The 13,516-nt window shown below is 38.4% G+C and overlaps 1 protein-coding gene across 2 annotated transcripts; it reads right to left on the bottom strand.

Moving 5' to 3' along the window:
• Window positions 1–2,918: 2,918 nt before the first annotated feature.
• LOC135582019 (uncharacterized) lies at window positions 2,919–13,285 on the bottom strand. 2 transcript variants are annotated; one of them, XM_065102963.1, is made up of 12 exons: window positions 13,144–13,285; window positions 12,302–12,457; window positions 11,977–12,180; window positions 11,522–11,596; window positions 10,518–10,843; window positions 10,288–10,398; window positions 9,496–9,986; window positions 8,027–8,195; window positions 6,870–7,109; window positions 6,654–6,788; window positions 6,329–6,502; window positions 2,919–3,539 (listed from the first exon to the last, which is right to left on the bottom strand). In XM_065102963.1, the coding sequence occupies exons 1-11, from the start codon at window positions 13,187–13,189 to the stop codon at window positions 6,374–6,376; spliced, it is 2,082 nt and encodes a 693-aa protein (XP_064959035.1). In that variant the 5' UTR covers window positions 13,190–13,285; the 3' UTR covers window positions 2,919–3,539; window positions 6,329–6,373. The 2 variants fall into 2 exon arrangements, with proteins under 2 accessions (XP_064959035.1, XP_064959036.1); XM_065102964.1 differs by lacking the exons at window positions 2,919–3,539; window positions 6,329–6,502 and having other exon boundaries at window positions 6,656–6,791.
• Window positions 13,286–13,516: the final 231 nt, after the last annotated feature.

Consider the following 13,516-nt stretch of genomic DNA (forward strand, 5'->3'; position numbering starts at 1 on the left):
TCTCTCTCTCTCTCTCTCTCTTTCTCTCTCTCTACTGAGTGAATAAAGACCTCTTCTCAAGACTAATTGAAGTTAATTTGAGCCACCCACAACAAAATGGTAAACCCCTTTATGGTTATTCAGAATTCTCTCTTTCTAGGGATTCTATACTGAGTGAACAAGGAGGCTGTGCCAGTTTTAAGTAGTGCTATCAGTGGAGTGATGACAGATGAGCTCCTTCATCATTCTCTCGTACCGAAACTAAACAAGAGGATAGAGGATTCTGGCATGTTATACCGATGAAGCAGTGTCGGTGAGCTTCTCGAGTCTGTACAATGATCACTACCAGAGAGCTCACAACAACACCATTGATGGCGTAGGGAAACTACCATGATGTGTGTATTTGCAGTGCGACATGTCAACCACCTTCAGAAAGCCATGTTTTCACAACCACAAAAATAACATCACAAAAGCCGAGATAATGTTCCACAAGAAAAAAGGAAAACCAAAGGAAAAGATGTGGCATGCCTGCCCATATCCCAGTGATGGATCCTAGAATTTTCCCAATAATAACACAACAAGTGATGGATGGCTACTGACATTACTGAGATCACGGATAACTTGAATCATGACACAACTACCATGATGATCAAAATTTTTCTAAGTTTTGATTATACAGAAAAAGGGTCTTCGTAAGGTCATTTAGTCTAGAGGTATTTTTTTGAAGCTCACATGTTTCGAAAAGGATAAAATCGTACGGATACGTCTATCACCCAAAGTGGACAATTCCTCGTGAGCCTACGAGCCGAGCTGCACCAATGGCCGATCGACCAAATTGTCCCTTGTAGGTGAGTGATTTAATGTTTCTTTTATGATATTTTAACTATGCAACCATACTAAATGCAAGTTTATTAATAATCCTTATTTTGACATAAACTATGAACTAGATTTTATATATTGAAATTTTGAATAGTTACTTACAATTTTATATTATATTGATGAATGGGTTGATGTCAAAACTTAATTCATTCTTTTCTTTGATGTGGTGGACATGAATGCTACCTTTATTAATTATATTTATATACTTTGTTCCTTATTTATCAATGCAATTTTTAATTTATAGATACATATAATAAACAGAAGACGTGTATACCTGCCTATTTGGGCCTCCATGGGCCGGCTCAAGATTTACAGACTGCTCGTCTTCACGATCGAAGCCCGATGGTGCGGTTCCGACTTGAAGGTGAACTCGCCGCCCTCATCCCGCCGCTGCTTTCGCCGATGCCATGGACGGCACCTGGCACGAGGAGGAGGAGGAGGAGGAGGAGCAGCAGCGGCAACAAGCCCCCGCAAATCGCTCCTCATCCGCTACCTCGGCCACGATCGCCGTCGCCCAATCTGCGGGCTGGCCTTCGCATTTGGGCCTCAATAGGCCGGCCTGAGACCTGTGGACTGCTCTAAAAGAATGATTCGTGGATTTACCGTCACCAATCGTGGCCTGCTCCGACTCGGACTCGGCGAGGAACTCGCCGCCCTCGTGCCGCCGCAGCTTTCGCCGGTGCCCTGTCATAAGCCGCCATGGAAGATCTGCCTTGCCGCGTGGTGCTCAGCCGAGGAGGCCCGGCGGAACGCCGCGGAAAAGAGGGGCGACCGAGATGTGAGGAAAGCATCAAGCGGAGGACGACGGGTGACGTGGAAGAAAGGATGAGGAGGAGGAGGAGGAGAAGAAGAAGAGAAGCGGAAGTCGGTGCGCGCTTTCCTTCCTGAAGCCGACTGTGCTTAGGAAAAGATAACGACGGCAGTAACTGCTTGCCTAATCGGTGTCGGAAATAGAATCTCTTTCTACTTTCTCTCTCCTATAAATTAATTAGGTCACAGGAGTTACGAAGGATCACGACAACAACAAAGAAGGAATCCTGCAACTAATCTGCATCGGGTACTTCTTGTTCTTCCTCTTTTTCGATCTCTCTTATGCTTATTTTACTTGTTTTTGTGGTATTCCAGTGGTGGTGTGAGTCTTACGCGTCCGTTGCTCGAAAGCGTGAAACGCCTGCAGAAAAGAAATATAACCAACGACTGTGCAGTGTGACAATAGCCGGTGACGAAGAAATGGAGCAGAAGTCACTTTCCGAGATCGCAAAAAGAGTCCTGCAATTGATGCATATTCTTCCTCCCTCTGAAACAGAGACGCCACGCTTACCACCATTTTTGGATCGATGTGCTCAGTGCGATAAGCAATTATCTAACAGGGCACCCATCTATATGTATGGGTAAGTATTTTTACCGTAAGTTTAATGCTTAATGTTTAACAAGGTATAGATCATCTTCTCCCTAGTTTTAGTTTCTTATTAGACTAAAATATCTGTTATTATTATTATTTTATGTTCAGGGATCTGCAAGGCTTCTGTTCTCCTGGCTGTCGGAATTTAAGGATCGATTTGGATGAAGAAGAGGCGAAAGCTAACAAATCAAGTCAAAGGACGAGACGATCATAGACTCACAAAAAAAAAAAAAAACAGTAGCATTTAGAAGAACATATTTTTGTTTTAGGGTTTATGGTTTTGAGCGAAAACTGATGGCTTCTATGGATAGGGAAGGACTGCAATAAAATTATTAGGTAATCCTGAGGTTGATTCTGCTACCGTCCCGTTTGCTGTCATTGACGTTGCTCCCAAATGTTTAGAACACATACTTTAGCGTATGCATGGTTACACTAAGATTGCCGTAACACAATAAGAGTTCTATCAACTATGGTGGCTCAAGATTGTATGATGCAAAGTAATGTAGCGTAGGTGAATAGCATTATGGAACATGAGATGCTTATGTTAGTTTTTTAATATTAACAATGCAGATATCATCTACACTAGATTATAAAAAAAAACAAAACAATGTATGATCTCTAGTCGTGCAGACTACATTTGCACAAAGATTCAGAGTCCTAATAAAAGGAGATATCTGTCCTGCCAATGACTTCGATCAACAGGGTGAGGCTACATGTGCACGATGATCAACAGGGCGATGCAACAATTAAAGTTTACAGCAGAAGTGAAATATAATGTCCAATAAGATTCTCATTGGTACCTGTCCCCTTCCCGTACTTGCAGATTTGCATCACAGTTGCTCATCGTCAGTCTGAGAGAGTTCCCATGCACAGCAGATCCAAATACGAGACCTACCAGTGGATATTGCTTCATTTCTTTTATCAGTTTCCTCTCTGGTAATCATTCTTCTCCCTTGAGAAAAATCTAAAAATCTTCAGGTCATCTGTATTTGTGCCTTATGTTCGGTGCTCAACCAGCTTGTCCTTCATAAAGGAAGTAGACAAGGAAGATGAAATTGAGGTACCCTGTGAATGCTGTTGCAATGACAGGCAAGTATGAGAGATCTGTCAAGATCACTTGGATCAATGTATCGGTTTAATGATTTGCTATCTGTCAGAAGATGGAACAAAACATAGGGTCTCCTCTTAGCCCTTAAGTTGTGTCAGGGTTGCCTCCGACAGTCTTCCGAGTTCGATCATTAATCGACAGCAATGCCTCACAACCATTCGATAAAGTATCCTATCATGTTACGAAAGAGAGAGCTCATAAATATGTAAATTATTGAGAAGGGTAACATACCCATTAAAGCACATTAAGAAATCAAGAGTATTATTGTAGTCAAAGAATGCCTTTTCTGGGATGCCTAATAATAAGTCAAACCAGAACAATATTGTAAAAAGAACAGTACAAATCCCTTCCTCTACTTTGGTTGCAGGCTCATAATTGAAGCAAAGACGTATGAAAACCACTTCTTAGACTCCGGCTTATTCCCTTTCTTCTCTATTGCGGTTGCTAAAATACCCAAGGGAACCCCCATGCGAACCCTACCAGGTATCATGAATGTAAATTAAGATCGAAAGGACAGCTTAAATATAGTTTAAAGCATGTTTCTAACTAAACAGCCATAGCTCTCAGATATCAATCAAAAGAGACCAAAATCTTGTGGATTTTGATAGGTTTACTGCCCAAGGCTTACCGTATCATTGTATGGAGATTGCAGGTTATTGCCAATTATCATGCCCTCCTATCCCTTGGCACAAGTTAAAATTGCCCTAGCAATGAGATGACAGCCATGAGACTAGTTGGCTTGGCATACATATTTTGATCTGTGCCAACACAAGTTGACATGACACTCCTTGTGGATGCCCTAAAGTTACACTACTTGAAACCACAAAGTCCATGACCTAGTCCCCAGTTTAACTAGTACGCATTAGCCAACACAGGTAGCATTTTGTGAGACAGAATGCTATTGTACCACCATTGTAACAGAATGCTATTGTAACACAGGTAGTTCATGACCTAGTCCCCTGCAAACAATGTTCCAAATGGTGGATACATCATGACACATACTATGAGCCAAGGACCACCTAGGATTCTTAATATTTCTTGATGATTCCTTTGACACGTCTACAGTTACTATTGTACCAGAAATATAGTTCAAGTTGTCATGTTAAATTGATTAATTAAGCCATGGAAAAGGGCAAGAGAAGGAGAAGAGGGATATGAGAGATGTAACAGGGAGGGCGATGGAGAGGAGAGAAGAGGGAGGGAAGAGGGAGTCCAAAGAAGCAAAAAGAGGGAAGAGGACAGCAACGTTAATGGTTATTGTATGTAGAGAGAAAATAGAGGAGAAAAGGTGGAAGAGAGTCTGATGACAGTAGATCCAAGCTGCAGAGAGGAGAGGAGACAAGAAGCGGGAGACAGGTCGAGGATAAAAGAGGCAAGAAAGGGTGGTAGCTGTGGGGCCATTGGCTGCAACAGAAGAGCAAGGAGAGAAGAGGGAAAAAAGAATAGAGGACAACAGTGATGGAGGAGCATCTGTAACGAGAGGGAGGAAGAAAGGAACAAGTGAGGAAAGAGAACATATATACCGGATGAAGAGAGGAGATATGACTGGTAGTGGAGAGTTGGCAGTGTAAGGTCAGTGGCAGAATTGCTAGGTAAAAATCTGGCACTGCAACTAATGAGGATAGGTATGAACTAATAGAATCATATGGGAATTCAGTATGAATCGGGTTGGTGGTTGGAGAGATGTTTGGCTTGTATCTGACCATTGTTGTGTTTGGGATGGACTAGGTTATGGGGTTTGGGTTATCTAGGCCAGCCCAATGCCTCCCTCCTTCCCTCCTCTCTCCTCTCTCCTTTCTTTGCTGCCCTCCACTGTTGCTCCTTCCTCCATCTTCTCTTCCATCCCTCTTCTTCTTTCCTTTTTCCATGGCTTAATTAATCAATTTAAAATGATAACTAGCAATTGATGCTACATCAGAGGATTCATCATAAAAAAATATTAAAAAGGATTATGGATGGAGGTTCAATCATGTAAAGGATCCATGGGATCCTAATGTCATCACTTGTATGTTCTGCAGCAAAATTACTAATGAAAAAAACAACATTAAATCAGCAAGCTAAAAAATATATCACCATGCAAAAAAGTGTCATTTGGGGGTAAAGCAACAGTGGAAGGTTTCTTTAAATTTCTTCTGTTTTAATATTTAGATATATGGATGACAGGAAAAACAAAAGATTGAATATTTTGGTCATCTGCCTCATTTTCATTATTAAAGCTCTTGGCTTAATAGATCTTTAAATTTCTTTTGTTTTAATATTTGGATATGGACTAATTTAAATATTGTTTTTTTATTAAGTGCTCTATACATGGCTAGACGAGTACAATTTGGTGTCTTGAATCTTGATGATATGAATCTTCTATGCATAACGATATGAAACTCATGTTTTGATTAAGTACTTGTTTAGTGATTATATTTTTCCTTAATTATATTTTTATGAAGTGTCTTGCATGCAAGCATCAAGGCAAGCCTAGTGCCTCGAGCAATAAGGACCGTGCCTAATGGTGTCTAATGCTTTTGACAGCTTTGTCAAAACTTATAATGCCTTATGTGAGGTCATGTGACTAAAACCACATAAGTGACCACCTAAAGACATGTGAAATTGTATCTGGAACATTGATCCTATGCACATCGAATGTGTAGCTAAATTCCTATATTCTTCAACTAAAGGCATGGCATCCTAGCTAGGCTTCCAAGTCCTAACCTCAACACTATGATAAATCTATCATCAGCAGAATTTTTAAAAAATCAACATTAGGCTTGTCCTAGTGACAATTGAACACATCCAACCTGAATTTTTTCAGTGTAAATTCTCCAGGGACTAAGCATATGATATAAGTGGTCTTCAGACGTTACTAGAGCCAGGTTGCAGTTTAAGTTAAACATTCTTTCATAATTAAGAAAGTCAATGAAACAATAATAGCAAGACATAAGGATTTCATTAGTTTAAAAAAATAATACCCATAGGCTGCAGCAAAATATGACTCATTTGAAGAAACTTGAACATCATGCTTCTTGGAGAATGCGAGTCACAATGCCAACAGCAATCGTACTTCCTAAAGCTCGTAGGAAGACCCTTCCAAGAGCCCGACAATTTGAGAATTCTTCTACACATATCTCTCCTTCTAGTGCCACCTGAAACAACAGGACCAACTCGATAATCAAATTCAGTTTGTCATTAATTGATAATGCCTATCTATTTCAGTCCTGCACCAAACTGTTCCAACACATGAACCAACCTGACATGGACTTAATGACAAGATCAATAAATTCACAAAGTATTCACCTCTACAATAGCTCTTTGTCTGGCTACAAGCATACGTGGTGACTTCTTAGCGGCACTTCCTGTTTTCGGATCTATCAAGGACAATACTTTTACCACCTTTGCAGCCTGCTTTGCGTGATGTATATGGAGCTCAACCTACTTTTAAGTTGTCAGAATATAGAAAAACAACAACAGTAACAACTTAAATAATGAAAAAATGAAATAGGTTTGTGTAACCTGAGATCCAATGATAATTGGTGTTGCAATGTCGAGGATGAGAATCTTCAATTCTAAACTCGATGCAATGGTAACAGGGAAATCTGGGTGGCATAGTACTCCACCTTGAATCACTTGACCTTGATCAACACCATGCAAACTGGCGACCACATTGTCACCAGCTCTTGCAACATTGCAAGTAGAAGAATCCCTTTCTATGTTTCGTACTACAGCTGGATCTCCTGATGGCATAACTAGAACCTAGAGTGAAACAACTCAACATCAAAGAGTGCAAGAAGATGACCAACATAAATAGGACACACAAATATGTCACATAGATATAATTAAAGATTGCAAACAATGAATTATGTTGTGAAGAACAAGGCCAGATTCCAGATTCCCTTTCCGAAACTGAGCTACAAACACTAGGGTGCTAGATCTACTATGGTTCAACTCCATAAAAATTGTGGGACAACAAACATGTCTTGCCTCGACAAGCATAACAATAAAGATAATTAATGATCCTTTATCATCAATTCCAAGAAATATTGCCCATCAAGTCAAACATGCAAATCCAACAAAATCTTATAGTTTACACCTAATAATATTCTGTCATTGAAATGTGGTCAAAAGACATATACAAGAAGGTAAGTCTCTCAAATGATAATGAGATGAGTGTCTGGATCTACTATATCTAGAGAAATGTTTGCATTATATGAGCAACTAGGCGTACATCCAATTGAGAATAAAATGAGGAAAACTGTTGAAGGTGTTTTGGAGTTTAAAAATGCCCAAAAAAGGCGGTAGTTGTACTAATTATTCGTGGTGAATGACTTCAAATATCATGTGAGCAGAGCACAGGGAAAGCAGAAGGAAACATTACTGGAAACAGTACAAACGAATAAGATGGCTCTCATTTTATCTAAAAAAAATCTAACCCCCCTATGGTTAGTGAGTTATTGTTGGTGTTTCTACTTTCTAGATAAGGAGAGCAAATGACAATTTGGTACATAAATTAATAAATTGTGAAAATATTGATACTTCAAAGATTCTTCAGCATGCATAACTCTACCAAGTTCTTCTATAATTTAGTATGACAGTAGGTGACTTTGGTTTTCAAGATTTCATATACGCTAATAAGCAAAACAACAAATAACATAGCAAAAGAGACATACTACCTTAGAACCAATTCGAATAGCTCCAGTTTCTATCTTTCCACAAGCTGTCACTTGTCCTGATGAATATTTAGAAATAACATCACATATAGGCAGAAGAAATGGCTTCAAAACATCCCGGTGAGGAGATTGTAAAGAGTCAATGGCATCCAAAAGACAATATCCTTGATACCTGAATTTTGACTCCAAATTTTAGAGCAAGCCAGATGAACAACCCATACAGAAAATGAAACTCAATGGATTTTAAAAATGTTTAACTTGTATAAAAGGCAAAAATCAAGTGTGGAAATTAAATCAAATACACCCAGTGCACGAGATTCTAACAAATACAAGATTTGGGGAGAGGTAGTACATAGCTTTACCCCTGACACAGAGAGGCTACTTCTGTGAAGTGAAGTCAGGTCTAGGACCTCTCGGTTACCATGATGCCAAGGCTCACCCTATGTATCTCATGCTAAACAAATGATGAAATTGCAAAAGTTATTTTCATAGCTATTATGTTAGAAAGCACAACTTAACGTCCTAGAAATTTTATTTCTTTTAAAACCTTAAAAAATGTTTAGGCATGATAATGAGCATGTAAAACCATGTTCCTTGATTATAAGTTTATAACAACGTAACACTCATGACAACATACCTCCTAACTCTTTATGACTATCGATCTTTTAAAATTGAGGCAGAAACTTGCTCATTTGTAAGCAATTAAGTGAATACAATTAAAAAATAACAGAAGTAGCCATTGACAACTGAAAAGGTTCATCTCCAAGAAGTACCTTGCAAGGACACATATAAACAAAAATATCAATTCTTAAATGTTCTCTTATCCTATTTGAAATAACAAGAGCAAATTAGACTATTGTTCACAGAGAGGCTTTATAGTTCTAGAACAAAACAGTTAATAATATTCATTTCTGCAGAAATCTTTGTGTAAAAAACAAAATATTTTAAAACAACATAAGAAGAGAACAGGAAAACCGAGATGATGCCCCTTAAAAGCTTACAAGATGAACCATTTATTTTTTAAAAATAAAAAATGTATGTTTTCAGGTCACATATGTGGAAACTGTGTGCTTCATAATATACATGAAAGAACACTGTAACTAGAATATAAAAGGAGAATCACTTCCACTTAATTTTTTGGTAGACCATTTTGACACTTGTAAACTTAAAGCTTTAATTAACAACATTCACAATCCAATCTTTCCCAAACATCTAATTATGTCTATGAAGGTCCATTTTATTTTCTATGTCATACTACCAACAAAATAGACACATATATCTCTGGAGGCATAAAATTAACTTTTGTCATAAGTACTTGGGCAAAAGAACAATCTTTCGAACAATAATAATTTTATGATCCATGAAAGAGAGAAAATATAACCTACACAACTTGTACATTAACAGGCATCTACCACAAGGTCAACAACAAACAACAAAAATGACAAAAAAGGACCACATATCAAAATACTTACCAACAAGATAAGTGAATGTCAGAAGCAGTTGTAAGCAAATTTTGATTGTCCAAGGCACTCAGGGGAATCCATGTCACAAGTGATTCCTTGAATCCACAGGTGCGTAAGAAATGTCCTAGTTGCAATTTAATATAATCAAACCGATCTTTGGAGAAGTCCACTTGATCCATCTTGTTAACAGCGACAATAAGTTGTTCAACACCAAAGCTCCTAATAAGTTGTGCATGTTCCTTCGTCTGTCCAACACTTTTACCACCCATACCTGCTTCAAAAGCACCTACAGAGGCATCTATAACCAAAACAGCCGCATCTGCCTGTGTTGAACCAGATATCATGTTTGGAACAAAATCTCTGTGACCTGGTGAGTCAAGTAAAACAACACGATATTTTTTTGTTAAGAAGTATGCAACAGCCACCGTCATTGTTATGCCCCTCTCCCTCTCCTCAACGCTCTCATCCAATGCCCATGCATAAGCAAATGATCCTTTCCCCTGCAATTAAACAGTTTTATTTCATATGATTAATTCACAAGCAACTAAGGAAAAAATAAAGGTTATGATGTCACAAAATTGGTAATGAAGAAAACCCTGTGCTAACTGATTGTATGCTCCATACACCTTGTTAACTATTGAACAGGTTGATACAAGTAAACAAATTTTCTTTGATTTAACTACTGGCCCAAGTACAATTACAATTCATCAACATAAGACCACTCAATTGACTGATGGAGCAACTTAAATAGCCACAAAAATTAGTTTTCATTTACTTTTTTTTTTTTGCATGTAAAAATACCTTTTGCTTTGCTTCTCTCTCATATCTATGCATTTGTTTATTAGAAATTTGCCCCAAAAGATGTAGCAACCTCCCAGACAACGTGGATTTCCCTGAATCAACATGACCAACCTAATAGGACATCAAATACATAATCTTAGTAATAATAATTAAGAGATAAAGCAGGAGAAATATCCAATAAAGATATAGAGCAATGATATCATGTTTAACTTAACAAGGTGGGGGCTTACAATTGCAAGATTTAACTGGCTTAGGGTTCCTTCTTTATCAGGAAACATCCACTCCTCTGGTTTGTACTCAGCATTTGATTTTGCTTTTACATTCCTACTCTTTGGAGAGTGCTTCTCCAACTTCAGGCTTTGTACATTGTTAGCTAACATATGTGGTTCATCTTCAAAGCTGCTGGGATTGTCGTTTTCAAACTCATTATGATTATTGGGCAAAGATGAGGGAGGAAAACTCTCCGGAACTTCATTATCTTGTAGAACCTCTACAAGGCCCTTTTTCCCAGGCTTATCATGTGAAATCTTAACAGATGTTGAAGGCATAGTGTTAACTGCAATCAGAGAAAGGAAATTAATGTACAGAATGGCACCAAAGGAGGGCAGCACAGTGCATGAGCCTCTCATTAATGAGACGTCTGAGGAAGGTCAAAGTATGCCAGCCTTAACCCTGGAAACAGAGACGCTATTCCTGTGACTCAATCCTTTACAACCCAAGTCCAAAAAAGAGTAATATTACAGTTACACCAAAGCTAACCCTCATGAACAGAATGAAACCAGTGATCTAAACGAAGTTAATAGAAAACCTTAATGTGATCAAAGGATACCAGCAAGTAGCAATTTCACATGTGCCAATTTCTTTGTTATGTCCATATCAAAAATAAAATGACAAAAAAAACTGTACATGATCTTATAATAACATTATCACCAAACATTAAGAAGAACGAAATAGGTGGAAGCACATCTTACCAAATGACCTAGAATACCACATTAACCCAAGGGGAACAAGAGGAATGTGGCACACATGCAAAAAACAGAACAGTTGTATACCATTAGAATTCAGTTCACAACTAGAATGTGCAGTGGGCTAGGTGCCTGGGTTACTAAGATTCCCAAGTACCACATGGGCTATTCATAACAGCTAATCATTAGTCTAACAAAAAACATCAGATAACATAAGTTGAAATAGATAAACTGATGATACTAAAAGAATAAAATATCTAGATTCATACCCTTGGGAAAAGTTCTTGAGCTCTTCCCAGAAGAAACTATATCATCCGGAGATGGTGCATCAAACCTGAAAGGTTCTATAAAAATCACTACAATCAGTGAAAAAAACTAAATGTTCAAGAACAAAAATAGAATAAGCATATAAAAAACTAATCAACCAAAGTGAATGTGACTAATAAAAATGCAATATAGGCATAACGCTGACATGTACAAGAATGCGTAACTGCATGCACGAGGCATGCATCCTTGTATCAGATTTAGCCTATGTAACAGAGATAGAAATTCCACAAGTAATTAGTATGTATGAAAAGATGTCAATGTGCAGCAGAACTGTGGAGAAGTCAGTATGAACTAAGACAAAAGATCAGCTAACTCATGTAATTTTTAATAAAGGATTTCAAAATCAGTATGACATGAAGTTTGAAGCTTCTCACTGATCCCCAAAGTACTAACAAACCTATATTCTTGGTTTGACTGAGAGATGGAGCCAGAAACATTTTATGGAGATCACCGAGTTGAGCAGAAATGAGTCTTGCCCCACACGATTTGCCAGCTTCATTGCAAAGAAAGCCACCAGCTACCTTAGGCATGCTATTAGGTGGTCGATCAAAAAGTGATCTGCCCAGTGGAGATACTTCAGATTTCTTGCTTGTGCCATTAACTGCAATGAGACATAATCATTTTAAAATGGATGCAAAAAAATGATGCTTTAATTCAAATTTATATGATGCTTAGCTCAAAGCATGAACAACAATTCCATGATCACTAGAAATATTACTTACCATTCTCTTCATCTCTACTGCCAGATTTTCCAGGGAAATCCCGAAAAACTCCACATACATCACAAGATACTAAATATTGATCATTCTCGTATGTGCAGATGCTACACTGCCAAGCCCCAGTTTTGCTTGATGACTTATCCAGCTTCGATGTGCTTTCTATGAAGCCAAAAAGCACACAAGTCTCAACATTATTTCAGAGATCCATGTTAACGTCAATAATTCAAGACAAAAGTAAATTTTCAGTAACTCTTGCAGCTGTACTTCTAATGTAGCAGAATTCACCAAAGCCCAAAATAAGAAAAGTCATATAAATGGGATTAAGTGCCCGGGTAGAAAAAAAACATAGCTTGGTCTATAACAGGCAAAACGTTAGGTAGCAGTCTAAAGTCTAATTTGAGTTGGCAAGCTAACAACTAAATCTGTTTTCATCAAAATGTACATAAAAGTTACATTAAAGTAACCTTAAAAACTTCCAATTTAGCGAACCTGACATATGAATGCAAATAGCAGTCTGTTGCTTTGGTAAACTCAGAAGCCATAAAACCAAATTATTAAATCTATAACTCAGCAGATCATTTCAACATCTCATATATATCTCCATCTGTTCGGTAAAAAAATTATCATTCCAATTTCGGATGAAGCTAAGCTACAACATCAGAACCTACGTCATACTTATCTCAATCAACTACATCTTTAAAAGAGGAAAGAAAAGAAGAGGAAAATGAGGAAAGAAGGAAGAAAAACAGGAAGAGAGGGACATATAGGAATGGATGGAAGAAGAGGGGTGAGGGAGACCGGGAAGGGGAGGAGGAGGAAGAGGAGGCTAATAGCCTTAGCTTTACCTTCGTCGGCCTTCATGACTGTTCGGCCGTCCTCCGACCCTGGCATCGGCTCCTCCACGAGGTTGCCCTACAGCGAAGAGCCGAAGCGACGCTTTCCTCCGTCGGGAGCGGAGCAAATCCTGCGCACGGTGTAATAGTCTGAGAAAACTGAAAGATCAATCTCGAAGTGTCGGCCATTTAAGTATAAGCGGGCAGTTGCGATTAAAAGAGGGGGAGGAATGGACGGCTGTAAAGAGACCCTTTATGATTTCCAATGCAACATCATCTGAATAGAATCCACCTCTGCATAGAGCAACTTCCCATCTGAAGCAAATCCTGTACAAGGTATCCTGTATACAAGAAACTTAAAGGGATTCTTGAAAGCCGTTATGTA

Source organism: Musa acuminata, chromosome BXJ2-4 (genome assembly GCF_036884655.1).
Source record: "Musa acuminata AAA Group cultivar baxijiao chromosome BXJ2-4, Cavendish_Baxijiao_AAA, whole genome shotgun sequence".
Classification (NCBI taxonomy): Eukaryota; Viridiplantae; Streptophyta; class Magnoliopsida; order Zingiberales; family Musaceae; genus Musa; species Musa acuminata.